General features: G+C 36.2%; 2 protein-coding genes across 7 annotated transcripts in view; both read left to right on the plus strand.

Annotated features, from left to right (window-relative positions):
- Positions 1-10935, plus strand: part of tp73 (tumor protein p73) — a 30650-nt gene extending 19715 nt beyond the window's left edge. For all 4 annotated transcript variants that reach the window (XM_044125739.1, XM_044125747.1, XM_044125761.1 and 1 more), the window contains 10 exons: positions 4001-4187; positions 4401-4516; positions 5233-5342; positions 5598-5740; positions 5864-5952; positions 6463-6590; positions 6848-7002; positions 7117-7246; positions 8695-8788; positions 9068-10935. In XM_044125739.1, the coding sequence (XP_043981674.1) occupies positions 4001-4187; positions 4401-4516; positions 5233-5342; positions 5598-5740; positions 5864-5952; positions 6463-6590; positions 6848-7002; positions 7117-7246; positions 8695-8788; positions 9068-9469 (1554 nt within the window). In that variant the 3' untranslated portion in view covers positions 9470-10935. The remainder of the gene's footprint in view (positions 1-4000; positions 4188-4400; positions 4517-5232; positions 5343-5597; positions 5741-5863; positions 5953-6462; positions 6591-6847; positions 7003-7116; positions 7247-8694; positions 8789-9067) is intronic.
- A 478-nt stretch (positions 10936-11413) lies between these two features.
- Positions 11414-18393, plus strand: rer1 (retention in endoplasmic reticulum sorting receptor 1). 3 transcript variants are annotated; one of them, XM_044126116.1, is made up of 8 exons: positions 11816-11978; positions 13091-13172; positions 13263-13367; positions 13876-13972; positions 14194-14272; positions 15510-15645; positions 16123-16177; positions 17448-18393. In XM_044126116.1, the coding sequence occupies exons 1-8, from the start codon at positions 11953-11955 to the stop codon at positions 17456-17458; spliced, it is 591 nt and encodes a 196-aa protein (XP_043982051.1). In that variant the 5' UTR covers positions 11816-11952; the 3' UTR covers positions 17459-18393. The 3 variants fall into 3 exon arrangements, with proteins under 3 accessions (XP_043982052.1, XP_043982051.1, XP_043982050.1); XM_044126117.1 differs by lacking the exon at positions 11816-11978 and adding an exon at positions 11414-11529 and having other exon boundaries at positions 16123-17983; XM_044126115.1 differs by having other exon boundaries at positions 11822-11978; positions 16123-17983.
- Positions 18394-18561: the final 168 nt, after the last annotated feature.

Here is an 18561-nt window from a genome sequence, read left to right on the forward strand (position 1 = left end):
GATGCGGCTGAAATGCAGGCTCCAGCATGTACTTCACTACAGCTTGTGAGGAGCTCCTCTTCCCAGCTATTAGCGTCTCTCCGTTAGGACGCAGGTCCCAACAAGTCCTGCACAATGCATCCTTCCTTCCCTTACTTTCCAAATACATCATTCGCAGCCACATCACCATGCTCTCCCTGCCAAGCAATGAAATCCAGGGAAACTCACTTGATACACACATGTAGGCCTATAGAGACAAATCTACAGATCAAACAAATATGGAAATTTATACTAAAAAGTTGTTAGAGCAAGTAGATACATTTGTACCTCTGGCAGAGCTAAGTTAAAAGAAATCTCTTATTTAGTAAAATAATTGTCAACATCCAGTTTTCTAAATAAAATGTAGAAAAAACTCCTTCTATATAGTTTTGCAATATTTCTTTTAGGATCCCATTTCCTGTCAGAAACAATGTCCTTGGTTGAATTAAATTTTTTGATCTAAATTTACCAGAGGGATGAATAACTTAGCGCTTAACCACATACATAATCAGTATTTTATTACTACCATTTACAAGTGATAGATTGTGGTGGCCAAGTCAGTTTCTTGCATGAGCATCACTCCAGGAAACTGCTTCCTGCTGCCCCCACTGCATGTTATACAATGTTATTCAAATTCCTAAAAATGACTAAGTTTTTGGTTTTCAGAAATGCAGTAAATGATGTATGAAATGCAAACAGATTTAAAGAACAAACAGTCTGGATAGAGTAATTTCGCCCCTGTTTTTTGCATTTATGTTATTTTAAAACGGTCATATTTTTTTTTCTGTCAGTTTGTGTAAAGCATAAAAGTGAAAAGAAAATAATTCATTAAGGCTACAAATAGTCTCTTTTCCATTTTTATTTACAATTACAAAGCAAGTGAAAAAAGCCATTCTAGACTATGTGGATATGTAAAGTATCCACACTCTATGACGATTCTTTTTTTTAAAAATTTGCATCAACTGAATTTGCAAAAGGCATGCTGCTGCTTGTGTACATGGATGATGGTCTGGCAATTATCACCTTGTCTGTAGGAGCCTGTCCTGACCTGCCTTCAGGGGTCCTCTATGCAGAAGAAAAGATGGATTCCTCAATCTGTGGTAGCGCTTTATAAAACTGATCATGTTTTGTTTTTATTCTGGGCTATTATAAATGTCTCTGTTTCAGTTTTATGAAAGGTATGCTACAAATAGAACAACAAAGCTTAATTTGGTAATTTTTTTGTTGGTATAAATGGTATTAAATGGTACTTAAGAACCATTTAATACCATGGTTCTTACCCACAGTGGGTAAAAAAGAAAATTTTACATGAAACTTTTGACATTACTTTCAAGTTTGTCAACTGACTATAATTTGGAACTGTTTGTGTTAAGATAATTAAAAGGGAAAAAATAACATTTGTCCTAATTTTACCCTCTTTTTACCAATCCTAATCAATATTCTTTCTTTTCTCACCAACATTATCTCCTCCCCTTCAGTTCTCTCTGTGATCTGAAATAAAGCTCATAATGTCTTGTTTGTACATGAAGATACAGGAGCTACAGCAGATCCTTTTTATTATTTCTTACTCTTTACCTCAATAATTCTCCTGCATGTGAGTGTGTGTGTAGGTGTGTGTGGGGGAGTGTATGCAGTATATATACTGGTAACCACAATAACGAGCAAATCATACTCTGGAAGAATAAAAACACAAAAAATTTTTACTATTTTCCCTTTTTACAGTTATTACATTTAAGATTAGGTCAGACTAATTAAGAAAAAAAACAACTTCTTGCTCAGTGAATTTTATTGTTGTTGTTTTTTTTTCCTGCAAATAACAATATCCAGTTTTAGGAAATACTTTTCATTAAGCAGTAGCAGAGGGTGCAAGACAATGTATCATTGTATCCTTGAGGCACACCAGTGTTTAGCTTTCCATCAAGGATTTCAACAGTGACGAGAAATGCAGCGATCAGAATTTTGTGGCCTATTTCCAATCGCTGTTGAGGAATTTTAAAATGAGAAGACGTAAAGCTTGCATGCATGGGCAGTCGGTAGCAGTGTTGCCTTACAGTAAAAAGACCCAGGGTTCAAATCTTAGTCTATGGTTTTCTGCCTGAAGTTTGGATGTTCTCCCTGTGAATGCCTGGTGTCTTTCCAAGTACTCTGGCTTCTTCCCACAGTTCAAAAACATCACTGTTAGGTTACTTAGTTAGTCGAAGCTGCCTTTATGTGTGAGAATATGTGTTGTTGGTTGTTTATCCTCTGTGTCTGTGTGTTGCCCTGTGACGAACTGGCAACCTGTTCAGGGTGTGCCTCACCTCTCACCCAATGACTGATGGAGTTAAAAGCTCAAAATCACAGCGACTTTTCAGTAATACGTTAAGCTTTCTTGCTGCCTGCTGAAAGTCTTGATCTCTTCCTCTGTCTTGCAGTCTGAATGAAATGTAGACATGACCTCACATTTCCCAGAGTTTCCTATAAGAAAGTTTTTTTATGTTCCTGTGATTTATCCTTTTTATTTTTTTTTTACTCTTTTTCCTGGAGAAAGAGTGTAGTCAGCTCAACCTTGTAAACTTTACAAGCGGTGTTTTCCCTGCTCATACTAAAATCAGACTTTTGCGATAGTAAGTGTCACTAAGACTTTACCACTCCAGACTACATCTGTTATTAGACCCAAAATGTCTCAAAAATGTATTGTTAATAAAACTTCACTTCCAAGATGAAACAGTAGACCGGTCCATGAAATGTAAAGTGACTACTATTATTTTTGGAATTTGTCAAATTATTCACTTTTGAGACAATTATCATTGGAAAATAATAGGTAAAGATGAATCGCAGCTGATATTTTACATCTACAGATTTCATCCAGAGCCACTTACATAATGGTTCTATTAATTCTATGGTTCTGTTATTTTTCTTGTCTTCCATCTATGAAAAAAGACAAGATTCCACCCTCATGTTTCTGTATGCTACATTCGAGAGCTGCATGTACTTTATCCCTCCTATGAGAGGTGCTATTTTATTTGCTTTTTAGCACATCACAGCATGTCTGTACAAGCCTGAACAGACTTCTTGGGGTTTTTTTCCTGGAAGGTTGTAGATTGAGTTGTGGCATGCTGAGCCTGTTTTATTTCTTGCTAAGTATTTTTATGCACATGTTTCTGGCACTTACACTCTCGCATGCATGCGTGTACATGAGCAGACGATTGTAAACCAAGGGATTGCAAAAGATTTGGCTTTAACACAGATCAGCATATTTTCTTTTTACTTTTTTTTGTTAAGAGAGATCAACTTGAGGGACTTAAGAGAAAATATTGTTTCTTTTAGTCCGCTGGTTTCCAGTTGTTTTGTTTGTTTGTTTTTTTTCTACTTCTGGTCATACAGTATGACCTCTGCAATCTGCGGTTCACGAACAGATCCAGTCAGGCATATAGTGTAATTTATTTCTAGTGATAGGCTAACATCAGATTACATATTTTAAAATAAATTTCAGGTAATTGGTTAACAGTGCTGTTTGTTTCTTTCCCTGTAGAATCTTGCTCTTGTTCATATTTATGTCAGACATGTTCTTCTGTTTTTGTCGTTTTGTCTGCACTTACATTCAGTTTTTCAATCAGTGAATTAATTTCTCTGCACTTTGAGACATTTTTGTGACAAAAATGCTATTAGAGCACTGTGCTAATTTCATTCATTGGCTGTTATAATGTTGTGTGTTTGTGCAATCATTGTGACTGTTGCTTACATGTAAAAAAGTTTCACATTCAAAATGCATTCAATGTAATATGCAAGTTTACTTTCAAAAAGAAAGAAAAATATGCTATCATGTTACATGTGTTAGCACAACATATCAGCTGAATTGTTCCCAGAAAATGTCTAGAAAGCACTTTCATTTCTGGTCATTCATTTTCAATTTCTTTTCATTTTATTCTTAAAAACTCAATATTATTATTACTATTATTATTCCACGGAACTAACTTCTGGTATCTCTTTGTTTTTCTAGTACTCTCCTTTACTGAAGAAGCTCTACTGTCAGATTGCCAAAACCTGCCCAATCCAGATCAAGGTGTCGTCCTCTCCTCCTCATGGGAGCATCATCCGAGCCATGCCAGTCTACAAAAAGGCAGAGCACGTCACAGAGGTCGTCAAACGGTGCCCCAATCACGAACTTGGACGGGAATTCAATGATGGTATAATTAAGCAAGCTTTACATTTCATATGACATGCAAAGCTTGTATTATGCGAAATGTAAAAGAAATGTAGAAAAAAAGCTCAGTTTTGTTTATTAGTTCCATTCAATCGATTGCTTTTGAGTTAATGTCACATTAGTCACTTCAAGGGATTTATACTAAATACATTGTTTGGATGTAAATCAACAAACTCAATGCTTACTGTCCCCTCAGGTCAAACAGCTCCAGCCAGTCACCTGATCAGAGTAGAGGGAAACAACCTTTGTCAGCATGTGGATGATCCAGTCACTGGCAGGCAAAGTGTCTTTGTGCCCTATGAAGCTCCGCAGGTTGGTGGTTCAACATTTCTGTGAATAAGTGAGACACACAATGAAATGCATTTAGTTGGATGGATGAGAACTGAAAACACACGGTCAAGAAATTTAGAAATAAATAGAAAGACATCATCTGCATGAAAGGAAACTTTGTGTTCATTGTGATCTCTCTAAATGATGCTAATGTGTTGGACAGCAAAATGAAAAAATAACACTCTAAAGAACTTGTGATTTAAAATCTTTGAAGACATATCCTCTTTAAGTTGTGAACTTTTAGTAAATTCTCGTGACATGAAAGTCTCAAAGATGTTAAATGAACAGAAAAAGAAGAAAAAAAGCAAGCAAAAAAATGGGGTGGTATTTGAATGCTTTTGTATTTTCTACTGAAATTAGAAACAAGTTAAAACTCACAAGTCACTTAGTCAAGATCATTACAGAGAAAAAGTGAATTTCATACAAGTACCTCAGGTACTTGTATGAAACATCTATAAATAAAGCGTCCAGGCATGTGCAGACATGAACAGGCATCATCATGTCTGTGATTGCACCTGTGGAGGGCAATAAAAGGCACGATTGTCTCTTCTCACATCAAAGTGCACTACAACACCCCCCCCTATTGGTTAATTAATGTCATGAAAGGAATAGTTTGAGGAATAACAATTCTGAAGCTTATTTGAAAGTGTCAGTCAGACTAAGGCCGTTTAGCCTAAATATGTTGTTCTGTCTTTCAGGTTGGGACTGAGTTTACTACCATCCTTTATAATTTCATGTGCAACAGCAGCTGTGTGGGTGGGATGAACAGGAGACCAATTCTCATCATCATTACTTTGGAAACCAGAGAGTAAGTAATTGACACAAGACTCCCCACAATAGCTCTTCTTTTAAATTACACTGCATTTAGATGTAGATGTGTTGATCTAAGTCTAAATGCTCTTTTGATGATTATTCAAAAGTCAAAGTGTTGACAGGTCAGCAGCAGAGCAGAGGAACATTAAATAAACTTTTCAGTTCTTTTTCTGTCATTTTAATTCAATATATTTTGGACCAGTTAAGGTTTTGTCAACAAACACGTTCAATTCTGTGATGATCTCTGTAGTGGCCAGGTGTTGGGCAGACGATCGTTTGAGGGTCGGATATGCGCATGTCCTGGCAGAGACCGCAAAGCAGATGAGGACCACTTCAGGGAGCAACAGGCCCTGAATGACAGTGTGGCCAAAAACGGAAGTGCCAACAAGCGCAGTGAGTTGATAAAAATGAATAATGTTCTATGTGTTGCTAAAACATTTCAAAAGTCAAGAGTGGCTTTGAATGTTTTTTTTGAGTTTTTAAAATCTGAATGACATTGTTTTCTGATGTTTGCAGATTTTAAACAGAGTCCACCAAATATTTCCAGTCCACATATCAACATAAGGAAAAGACGGCATGGAGAGGAAGAGATTTACTATATTCCTGTAAGAATTACTTGGACAGATTTTTCCTGTTACTACTAATAATAAATTAAAACCTTTTGTCTGTATCTGATCTTTTAGCAATGTAAGCTATAAAATTTAATCCAGCAGTAGACAAGTCATTGCAGACATTCATTTCTGATTGCCTTATTTTTCTGCACAAAATCACAGTAAGGCAGAGATCTCGAATGAAGCTCATTTTACATTATTATGACACAGAAAATAACTGTTCTGGAGTTTTAAATATTATTTTATTTATAACATTCCCAGCACAAAGTTGAAGAAAACTGTCCTACAGCTAGAAACACAATTTTAAAGGAATTTACACTTTTCATACATATAAATCAATAGGAAATGTCTCCAGCTCTGTTAATCCGCTTCGTTCTTGGTGTGCTTGGTTTTAGCGCCCCCTGCTGTACAAACTGGATTTTGTCGCCTCTTAAATGTAACGCTAGTTTGTCAATGGTACTGACTATTGATCGTCATTATCGCTGATGCTGTCTTTGTGTGCAGGTTCGTGGGCGGGAGAATTTTGAGCTGCTGATGAAGATTAAAGATAGTTTGGAGCTGGTTGAGTTGGTACCGCAGCCACTGGTGGACTCCTACAGACAACAAACACAACAACAGCTGCTGCAGAGACCGTGAGTTCAATTAAAACATGCACATGCTGCAACTGTGCTTGAATTATGACTGAAGAACAAAAACTTCACTAGCACTGCTCAGTGCAAAAACAAATGCCATAACTAATGTGCAAATGTTCCTGAGACATTTTACTGTTTAATTGTTGAATTATGCTGTCTGATTTTGGTTTTGTTGATACTTTTTACCACACTAGACCATCTAAGTATGCAATATAAAACTTTAATTTATCCTTCGTTTTGTTATTTTCTTCCAACAGGAACCATATAGCGTCCCCCTCCTCTTATTCTCCGTTGTCCAACATGAACAAGATGCATTCACACAGTGGCCTTGGAAAGACGCAGTCCCTCAACCAGATGGTGGGGCACCAACCTCAGCAGCATCCCAACGCCAACCCCACCCTCGCTCACATGGGTAAGTGTTTGCAACACTCTTATGACCTGTCCTAAAATCTGCCATTAGACTTGTAGCACATCCAGTACAAACCCAGTAAGACACAGTTCTTGATCATTCCTCTCTTCCCCTTAGGTCAGAGCATTCTCAACAGCAACCACATGCAGGGTAATGGTGACATGAACAGTGGCCACAGCAGTCAGAATATAGTGTCTGCTTCCCACTGCAGCCCGCCACCTTATAACCCTGACCCCAGCCTTGTCAGGTACCTCACCCTGCAGTGACACTCCTTCTTTAGCCAACTGTAAAAGGCCAGCCGGCAGTCAGATGCACTTGTTGGGTTAAATGTGAAATAGTCGGATGTTGATACTTCAGTGGTTACTTTTTTATTATTATTATTATTTTGGCCATGTTTAAGTTTACTTTTTGCCAGGTAATGTCTAAATGTAGACAGTTTGGTGTGATTATGGCTGCTTTACAAAAGCTTGCAATTACAATGCAGATCTCTATACCTTATAACTGCCGCCATAATGAAGGTCCAGTTTTTTAAAAATATATATTTGGATTTTGTTTTCTATTATTATTATTTCTCTCCCCATAATTTGGCCATCGTATTGTCTAGCATTCTCCATCAACTTCAGAACTGCTTTTAAAATGCTTTGTGATGACCACGAAGGCACAAACCTGAAACATCAAAATGTCTGTTTACGTAGCAAAGCTGGTCAAGAGGTGTTGACCTTCATTATGCCTGCAATAGCATTTTGTCGCTGTCGGGCAAAAACTTTGTTTCTCTATTTTTGATTTTGTTGTGAGAATCAACTCAGTTGCTCACTCTTTATTCCTCTCTGTGGTTCCATTGATAATTATTGAAATACATCGATGAGCATGTCACATGTAAATTCATTTACTTTTCTTGCAAAGGTAAAATTTTTTGGAGTTATGAAATTTTTGTCCGACAGCAACGATTTGTTATTAGTTGCGAACTTAGATCTAAAATCCTTCATTCTGTCACTGTGTATACAGTCTGGCTTTGCAATGCACTACTGCTATTTTTCTATAAAGAAAATGTTTAAGTTGTATTAATTTAAAGCTTTTTTTCCCCACATTCTTTTTTTATATATATTTTGTTGAGGATAATGTGTCAGTGCACTCCCTGGTCTTTAAGATATATTTGACAGTTTTGCTACACCATCCTTTTGGTTTTTCGGGGGACTGTTTTGAATATTTGAACAGTTACAATGTACAGACAAGCTCTTTTTACAACCTCTTTGTATTACCACGACTTTTAACATTTCATGTATTTATAATAAAGGTTTTTCAGAAAATCAAGAATGTCCTCATGAATCATTAATACAAATGCATGTGTATGCTCTTGCTTCCACCGCATCTATCATGCCGTGTAACCTTGCATAAGCACTTGATAATAGAGTTGTGCAGTAAATCTGTCACTCAGTCTCAAAATAAATACAGAAATGAAAAAATTATGATAAACAATTGATCAAAGAAAAATTGACACAAAATTATAAAAAATTCTGTACTTTTACAGTCTTTTATTAAATCAAATGTACTCAATAAGCTAAAGTTTTGATGTTCCTCGTTCTGCTAAGGAATAATTATAGTTTACAATGGTGTTTAAATAATTAATGCTAATATTTTAGTCCTTCCTTCAGCTGTAGTTTTGGTCTAAGAAGCCCTGCTTTTCTTTCCATACAGTTTTCTCACCAGTCTGGGTTGTCAGAACTTCATTGAGTTCTTCACCTCACAAGGCCTCCAGTCTGTCTACCATCTCCAAACCCTTACAATGGAGGTAACTACTCTGAAATGAATCATTTACATGACACACCTTTACGGATTTGGCTATATAGAAAAAGGAAAAGAAATCAAGCAAAGAGCACAGCACAACAAAAACACTAAACCTGTAATTTGCTTAATAGTTGATGTAAAGACTTATTCTTTTAAATGCTGTCGGTCCCCATAAAAACTGATTTTTATTCAACCACAAGAGGGCACTGTAATTCTTCTCTTTTGTGCTTTTGTGTTATTACAATTTTACATTCTCTTACATTCTGGTCTGTACCTTCCCCAGGATTTAGCTGCTCTGAAGATACCCGAACAGTCTCGCCTGGCAATCTGGCGAGGTCTGCAGGACATGAAACAAGGAGCTGTTCATCAACTTCCCAACTCCGCCCATCACCACGAATACCACGGCCAGCAGCTGCTTCGCTCCAGCAGCAACATGGCAGCCTCGGCGATGGCAGCTATCGGGGCGGCAGGCGGGGAGCTGCAGCGTCAGCGGGTCATGGAGGCTGTGCACTTTCGTGTTCGCCACACCATCACAATCCCCAATAGGCCTGGCGTTGTGGGGCCATCTGGGATGACCCCAGCTCCTGATGAATGGGCTGACTTTGGTTTTGACATGCCTGACTGCAAAGAGTCCCGAAGCAAGCATTCCATCAAGGAGGAATTCATGGAGAGTGATGTTCACTGAGACTGCACTTTTTTTTTTATGTCAACATAATTAATTGCTTGTTTATGTGCTCCATCACTTTGTCTGGTGGTTTCGAGAGTTTTGATCTTTCCCAAAGAATTAACTTTCCTTTGGATTCTTCTCAATAGCTTTAAAAAACATTTTCCTCCACAGGATAACGCAAACAATTCCACTCATGCAAAGTAAATTACAGATATAACCGTGACTTTTTAAACAGTACACCTACAACTATTTTTTTCCGTCATAATGTTCACATGTAGAAAGCCAGCTACCATTTTACAAGTTTTACGGTGTATTTTTGTTTGTTTGCATATAATTTCTTCTCAACTAAATTATTTATTTTATTTTCAGTTTTTTTCCTAACTTGTACAAATGTATATAGAGTATGTTGTAAATGTTTTGGAATAGATGTGGTTAAGAGTATTTAGATTCTAAATAATGCTGTATGAACCAAATGTTTAGGACTGAATAGTAAGTCAATACTATGGCTACAATAATACAGTTATGTTTTTTTAATAACTATGACAACATGAATAACTTTTGTTTGAATATGTTGTCCATTATGTTGGCTTCAGCTTTACTTGTGTATATGTTAACAAGTGTTATAGCTTTTACTATTTAATATGCTCTAGAAAATACTGTGCTTGTCCTTTATTTTAGTAACATATCCACAAACAGCAGAAAGAAACAAAGCTTCTGAAACAGTATTATAGTGAAATTACTGGATTTTAATTTGTTGTGTAAATAATAAATTAAGAATAATACCCCTGTTTATCAAGATGCGTTTTCAGAGTAGCTTGAAAGTCCTTGCAGGGCAAGGCCACCATATGTTGAGTACTGCAGGAATAGCATGGAATAGTCTTAAATCATTTTTCAACTATACAAAGACTGAAAACCTTTTCTCAAAGCCCTTTTAGTTTACTAATGGAATGCCCAGTTTCGCAGTTACTCAAGGGAAAAATGATAAGAAGAAAGGAAGATGGCTTAAGACTTTTTCAAAGTTTTTTTGTGTGTGTCTTTATGGTTCTTTTTTTATGACTCCATTCCAGTTTTTTGTGTAGATTTCAAACCAACAACAACAACAAAATTGTTTCATACCATCACATTTATGTGCAGAACTTTGGTCTGCACCAAAATAAAAACCTAATTTATGCCCATTTTCTAAAATCCTTAGAAAATGGCTTCTTTTTGAAGACTCCTCAGTGAGAAACATAATGTCACCCACTCACCACTGCATGGTCTAAGAACAAGCACTTTAATGCTTTAAAGTTAAATGTCCAAATGATCAGTATTAGGTAAATGGAATTTCAAAATGTAAATAAAAAATGTTTTGTTGAAATATTCTGAAATATCCTTTCTTTTTTTTTTTTTACTAGTTTTGTAAAGCGATGTAAGATGTTCTTCAGTGTATTTTGCTAAACACAGTGTTTTTCGTTAAATCATCATTTTAAATATTTCCCCTCCTTAATGTCTCTCCTTATCATATTAATAAAGAGTTTCAACTCACATCTCAAGTTTTCAAGTATTTTCTCATTCCTGTATATTGAGTAATTGAGTGATATTGTGCAAATATCCATGATTAAATATTTTTAGAGAGGAATGAATAAAGCAAATGTCTGAAAATAGCAAATTAAGATTTGGTCCTTAAGTTAGGCGATGAGTATTTAACCTGTATTTAACAAGTTAAATACATGCTATTCAACATTATATAAGTTAAATAATTTAATACAAGTTAAATACTAATAACTTAATGGTCATTTTGTGGGTGATAGGGTTAGGTGGAAGAAGATAGACCAGGGAAAAGTTTACATCCTCCCATCCATCATCTATAGCCCCTTGTCCTTGGGGGGTTGCGGGGTGCTGGTGTCCTTTTCCAGCAGTCATTGGGCGACAGGCGGAGTTGAAAGTATGAATGAGCGTTGAGGTCGGTGATTATATGTTACAACGGCCTACCATACTTGAATGCCCTCGTGTTCGCGGAAGTACTGACGTGTTCACACGAGAAGTGGCTAGTGTAGCTAGCTAGGTAGAGCCGGGTAGTGACTCAGAGGCCATATCAGGTAAGAAATTACTGTCATTGTTGTTTTTCGTTATAATTGCCAGCACCACCGAGCTACAGTAAGGTGGAATACATCTGGTGTTCAGACGTAAAAATGTTTCGTTATTATTTGAACATAAACATGTTCTCTAGAGAAAACATATTTTTTAAACATGCTAAAATAAACTAGCTTCGAAACCGCTGGTAACGTAGAAACGGATCACCGGAAGTGAGTTGTCCAGTTTTCTTATTCACTGCTGGTATTTGTAGTTCTTAGGAGCCTTTTAACAGGCTCCCACCACTAAACAAGAAGCTGTAATGAACTACACGTACTTTGGAGGCGCTGCAATTGCCTCTGCTTATGAATTGTGGGAAATGTAGGTAGATGACGTTGCTTTCTGAACGATTGTAAGTAACGTAGGCTCTTACAAGAACTACATAACCCATGCCGGCTACAATTTGGACCAAAGGGTAACGTACATTTACATGTCTAGTTAGCTATTTCTAAAGCTAATTTTTAAGCTAATGCGGATAGTTCAGATTTATGTCACAAAGGAAATGTCATTCACACTTATTCGATGTACATTCCCCGTGAATCTGTTTACATCGACAAAACCCAGCGCTGGTTTGCTTGTATTTAAACAAATCTTTGCTAACCACAACCAGGAACAGTTTTCCACGGTTTTTCAAATCAGCTTATATGTTAATGTTAAAATGTATTAGTTAACATAATTTATTCTTTAGCTTCTCTGCAAATTCCTCTTTCTTGATATTAAAAAGCAATATACTACGTAAACGTAAGCTTCAGTAAGGTAGAATTGGTAACTAGCAATAGCAACAGAAGTCATTCTCCATTCAACAGACAGTTAATTTCCTGATTGCCATTTTTAGTATGAAACCCGTGGTAAGACTCTAAAGTCGTATTTGTTAGACTTACTACATCGTATTCCTTAATGTAGTCTCTCCCACACGTCTGTCTATTGCTAAACTTTAAACTCTTAAGGGATTGGTGATGAGTACTTACAATGGGTATGTCAGCAAACCCTTCACAGGAGTTGTATGTCAATGTCAAAGAAAAAATTTAATCTGAATGAACATTAAAAGTACCTTCAGACCACACTAAAATCACCAAATGTTGTGAACGACATGGAGTAGTTGTTTTGTTCAGCCAAAAGATCATGTTCTTGTGACATACACCATGATAGTTAAATTTGATTTGTCAATAGAAACTGGACTTGTGTGAGCTAATCAATCACTTGATGATGTAACAAAGTGAGATTTGAAATATAGGTACTTGAAAGCTTAATGCTAGGTTATTTATAAAATTCAGCTCCTCTGAAGGTAAATCAAACTTTCATTTTGCGAGAGCAAACTTCAACAGTAAGGCTTTGTTATTAACTGGAACAAAAATGTTTTTAAATAATTATTATGTGGGTAAGGTTAAATTTTCCAACAATTATCAAATCTGCAGCATGCAAGAGCAAATGAAAAGCTGTTTTTGAGGTTGCGATGAGACCAGTGGCATTCATATAAATCACCAAAAGCTCCAATAATGAAAATGTATTTTTTCTGGTTTATGGCAGGATGTCAGAAGGGGACAGTGTTGGAGAATCAATCCATGGGAAACCATCTGTAGTTGCTGCCTTTTTCACTGGGGTTGGAACGGTGACTATCATTTAGTTCACACACGTCGCTGATATTACGTTAGTGGCATTGTGCATATTTGCTGACAAAAATTCCTTCATTTTTCAACAGGTCTATCAGACATGGCTTGACAAGTCAACACCCTTCTATGTGGTGCGATGGGCGCTCACTCTACTACTTACTGCAATCTACATGATCAGAGTGTACATACTACAGGTGATTATTATCCCTGTTTTCTCCAAAAATCAGAATGTGCATATTGTTTTGATTTAAAGGAACTCCTGGGGGCGTGCTGTGGTGGCGTAGGGGATAGTGCAACCCACATTTGGAGGCCTTGGGTCCTCGACGCAGCCGTCGCGGGTTCGATTCCCGGACCCGGCCGACATTTGCCGCATGTCTTCCCCCCTTTCCTGTCAGCCTACTGTCATGTAAGGGACACTAGAGCCCAGAAAAAGACCCCCTGGTGGGAAAAAAATAAGAGGGACTTTGGTTTCCATACACATATGTATTACCATTAAAACCTTTTTGGAATTTTTACTTGTATATTTTTTAAAAATACTTTCCAAATCCATATTCACCTTGAGAAAACCTTGAATGCAAAAAACCAGCTGTGAGTATCTATTTCTCCTGTGCGTCCTGTGACCATCGGTTGGAGTACATTTGATTAACAAACTGTCTGTCTTTCCGAGAGTTTTTTATGTTTTGTTCTTGTGTTGATTTTCAGGGGTGGTATATAGTAACTTACGCTTTGGGAATCTACCACCTCAACCTGTTCATTGCATTTCTGTCGCCAAAAGTGGATCCTTCTTTACTTGATGAAGGCAAGTGGACACTTACATTCATAACGTTTTTTGTTTTTTTTATGTTGTGTGGTTTTTGTAATAAACAATAAAGTATCTGCTATGTTTATTCAATATAGATTTTTGTCATTCCAATGTGATTTAATTTTTTTGCAAAATTGGTTTCAGTATCAATAAGTGCCACAAAGACCATCGTTGTTAAAGCCTTTGGAATGCAGAGTGTAACTTAATTTCTCTTGTAGATGAGGGCCCATCCCTTCCGACCAAGCAGAACGAGGAGTTCCGCCCTTTCATCAGGAGGTTGCCTGAATTTAAATTCTGGTAAGAGTTCAGCTCTAGGTCTGGCTTTGTGTTGTGATTGCCCAACAGGAATGGGCAAATGAGGTTTTATTTTAGAATGATCTGGGTGGCAACAGATTTATTCACACAAAGTTTCTTTGGAGGAAGATGACTTTCAGTAGAAACGGGTGAAACTTGAACATAAATAATGTAGACACTATAAAACTAATTTCAATAGTAGATGTTATGACTTGGAACCAGATGCAACAACTCTACTGACGCACCCCCCTCCACAATATTTTTACCAATAAAAGCCATTTCTAACTACGTTCTGAAATGTTTTCAGCCTTTAAACATCAAGGGGAGTTAACAAAGCTTCCTCTAAACCTGCTTAACTCTCAACACAGCTGGTAATGATCAACAGTGTCATCTAAGAAGAAAGTGTTAAACTTTGACACACACTGCATGTTAACTGGCCTGACAACATGGCATAGATTCAGAGATAATATGATTTGTGTGATTAAACTGTATGACACACTGATTGATATCAGTAAGTGTGATGCATAGTTATAGTGCATCGCTATGCACTATCATTGCATAGTGATGCAATGACATCCCTCCATTTTTACTCAGGTTTTGGAAAATTAGTTTGGTTTTCTTATAGAATCAGTGAAGAACAGTCTATAGCGACAACCCTGGTTACACTGCAACTGCTTTGGTGAAGAAAAAAACAAAATCATGATTGACGCTTATAAGTCTTTGCATATTAAGATTAGATTGGTAACATATAACATTTATTAATTATTTGAGTTATCCTTTAGCCACCACATGTGACGTGCTTTGAACGTCAGTTTTAAAAGCATTCTGTTCAAATCCAGATTAGGTTTGTTGTAAAGTGACGCTTGCGCTAAGCTTCAGCAACAGCAGCCTGCTGTGTTTCATCTATCTGCACGAGTCTCCGCTCTACCTGTATCTTTACACCTGCCGTGCTCTTCACCACCATGTGTCCTGGACAGAGAATCATAAACATATGAGAGAGACAGTCTGGTTCCCTTACAGCTTCAGAGAACAGCTAACCTTTAGTATGAAGCTCAAAAAGATTAATTTGGTACAAGTTCATAAGCATAAAACTAATTACATATCATGACATGTTCGTCAGATTAATAAAAACCTAAGATTTTACTTTGAGTACATTTTTCTGCAACACTGTCTTAATGTTAGAAATTTGGCATTTCACATTTAAAAACTTACAGACGTCTTCCTCTAATTTTTGTAACAGGCACTCTGCAACAAAAGGCATCGTCATCGCCATGATTTGCACGTTTTTCGAAGCCTTCAATGTTCCTGTGTTCTGGCCAATACTCGTAATGTACTTCATCATGCTGTTTTGCATCACCATGAAGAGGCAGATTAAGGTAAACCACAACTGGAAAGACAAAGAGTGTGTGAACTTGTTGCTTGTTTGGGCTAACGGATAAAATTAACATTTGAAATAACAGCAACGAAGGTAAGCTTAGTCAATTGTAAGGGCAGAAAGTATTTTGTATGGCTGACAAGGACAGCTTAGCTGAACAACGCAGACTTCTGTTGAACATAAAAGCAGAAAAATACATTCATAACTTTTTAAACAAGCAAAACATATACCTGTCTAATCTCAGTGAAGTTAATTGTTTTGGAAAAGCCACAGTACTAATTCTTTAACATTACGGACAATATTATTTTACAGCTCTTCTTCTGCACGACCTTTTAAAATATTGGTGTATATTATGTTTAGATTAATTATTGCTTTATTTGTTTGACATAAAGTGTGCATCTCCATTCTTTGTGTCATGAAAACATTTAATCAGAACCTGCCTGTCTCTAATTCTCTTTCTTTGCTCTTTTCTCTGTAGCATATGATCAAGTACAGATACCTACCCTTCACACACGGGAAGAGGACATATAAAGGCAAGGAAGACACAGGGAAAACGTTTGCTAGTTAAAAACTCCAACTTACCCTTCGCCTCAGTCTCATTTGAAACGCAGTCATCACAGCTAGAAGGGAGTTTTGAAGATTAGAGATTATTTTTTTTTCTTTTTTTGTAAGCTGGACAGCAACATTGAAACATAACAATAAAAAACAATAAAAAATCTTAAGCTTGGATCCGTAATTGACAGTGTTGGATGAAGTTATGAGCAGCACGGATCAAAAATAGTCACTTGCAAAAATTTCTTTTGTTAAAAATAATGTTTTTTTAAGCAGTAGTTAAAACTTAGTTCTGTCTTTTGACCCCATCGGATGAATAAATATTCATCAAATAGAAGCTAAACTAAATTGACATTACAGTAATTTTTCAAAATTGTGGATCTTTCAGTGCCGCATTATCTCCCCATCTTAGTCTGCCGACGTTTAATTCAGATGTTGTCCCTACTTATTTGTAACACATTCAGTGATATATTATAAATCAGTTAAATTTGTTTGCTAAAGAATGTGATTAAGTATGAAATTTTATTTAAAAAAATCTTAATGATAAATGTTCTAGATCTCAGTATCTGCTGCTCTAAGTGTCTTGGACAAATACTAAATGAAGTTGCCTAGAAGTTTTTAGTGACACTTCATCTGAATATGCATTCATGATGGGCAGAAAAAAAAAATAAATGTGTGAATGTCTCGCTTAAAATGAACTCAGTGTGATTTCAGAGTGGCTGTTTTGGTTTGGTACATGCGTCTTTTTTTTTTCCTTTTTAGTATAATTTAACTGTTGCATAGCCTACGTATTTAGATTTATTTTACTCATTTTCAGACAGCCCACTCAACGTTTATGAATGCATATCTCAAGGATGGTGTTACTGATCTTTATTCTCCTGCAGTCTCCTACCGTAAATCCACTCACATTTGTGTTTCTGTTTTCAACATTAAGCCTCAAATGGGAAATACCAGAAATTTGCATAGTGTCAGACTTATTCCGTATAATGATATTACAAACTATTTTTTTTCCCCGATGTGCACAACCAGTATCAGTTTCCGTAGCACATCATCCGTCTGAGTTAAAATCGAAGTAAACAATTTCCGAAAGGCAGTTTCTCTTTGGAGCATTTTCCCATGTGCTCCGAAAATGGAGTTTGACTTAGATTTTGTAGACTAGCCGTTGTTGTCCTTTATGATCTGCGTTTACCTTAGAAAAAAAAAAAAAGCTACAGTCATTCCAAGCAAACTGTTGTTCTCTTTCTTTTGCAGAGGAAACATAGGACAACTGATTGACACCCTTTATTAAAACAAATGGATGAAGTTGGTGGCGGTCATACATTTTTCTATGAACCTTTTGATTTTTTTTTCCTTTCCTAACAAAGTGCTGAGAATCTGTCAATACTAAACTGATTTACACTGTATGTAGTAAGGGATCAAAACATTTTCCTGTAAAAAAAAAAAAAAAAAAAAGTTTGTGTTTCAAAGGGTTGTCTGGATTTGTGTATATACAGTATATATATATATATTTTAAAATATAATTTTTGTTTTGAAATCTTTTCTTTTTCATTCATCCACCTTATTTCCCCATATAAAAATCTGTTTCACCTAAAACTGATGAAAGACAAACTGGTTAATTGGGTTTCTGAGCTGAATTTAATGTTTTTCATGGATTGCATGTTATTTTCTTGTGCTACAGTAAAAAAAAATAAAATAAAAAAAACCAACAACTTGATTTTAAAAATGGAAGTGTAATTTTTTTTCCACTCCAAATGCTATTAAAGAGGCTGTGTCCTTTCGGAACAGTACAAAAGTGTCTCGGCTTCATATTTTGGATGGTATTGGGTAAAATACTTTGAATATGAAGGAAGAAGTCGATCCCAGTATTCTGAGAATGTTAGTACTAAAATTTAAATTCTTAAAAATTTTAGTACTAACTAAAATTTGTACCACAATTGTGATATATTTTCACTTATATCACATGTTAATAATGTGATACAAGTGAAAAGTTGATTGAAAAAAATTGGTAACTTTTTTTTTATATACAAAAAATGTGGTTTATGTAAGAATGAGGAGACTGTTGACTTAGTTGGACAACTTTCATGAGCAAGATAAGTCACAAAAGTTTGCTTGAAAAAAAAGCTCAGACTTCTGTATCCAAACATGTTATAGGAAGGTAAGTGAAAGGGGGAAAAAAGTGTAAAAAAAATGTGGACAAGCGACAGGAACCTTCATATTCTTCAGAGGATGGTGAAGCAAAGCCCATTTAAGAGTTTTCAGGAAAACAAGTTGAGGATTGCAGGTGTAGTTTATGCTGCTAAAGCTACCACATATAGATGTATCCAGAACATGGGTTACAAGCTACTTGAGGACTAGAAATGGCACA

Source organism: Gambusia affinis, linkage group LG01, assembly GCF_019740435.1.
Source record: "Gambusia affinis linkage group LG01, SWU_Gaff_1.0, whole genome shotgun sequence".
In the NCBI taxonomy this organism is placed as follows: Eukaryota; Metazoa; Chordata; class Actinopteri; order Cyprinodontiformes; family Poeciliidae; genus Gambusia; species Gambusia affinis.

What these genes read in the sequence shown, in the direction of transcription:
- rer1 (XM_044126115.1), top strand. Translation starts at nt 11,953, where the DNA reads ATGCCGGCTACAATTTGGACCAAAGG. An exon ending in TCCTTCTTTACTTGATGAAG is followed by an intron (nt 13,973 to 14,193) that starts GCAAGTGGACAC and finishes TTTCTCTTGTAG; the next exon opens with ATGAGGGCCCATCCCTTCCG. An exon ending in TTGCCTGAATTTAAATTCTG is followed by an intron (nt 14,273 to 15,509) that starts GTAAGAGTTCAG and finishes TTTTTGTAACAG; the next exon opens with GCACTCTGCAACAAAAGGCA.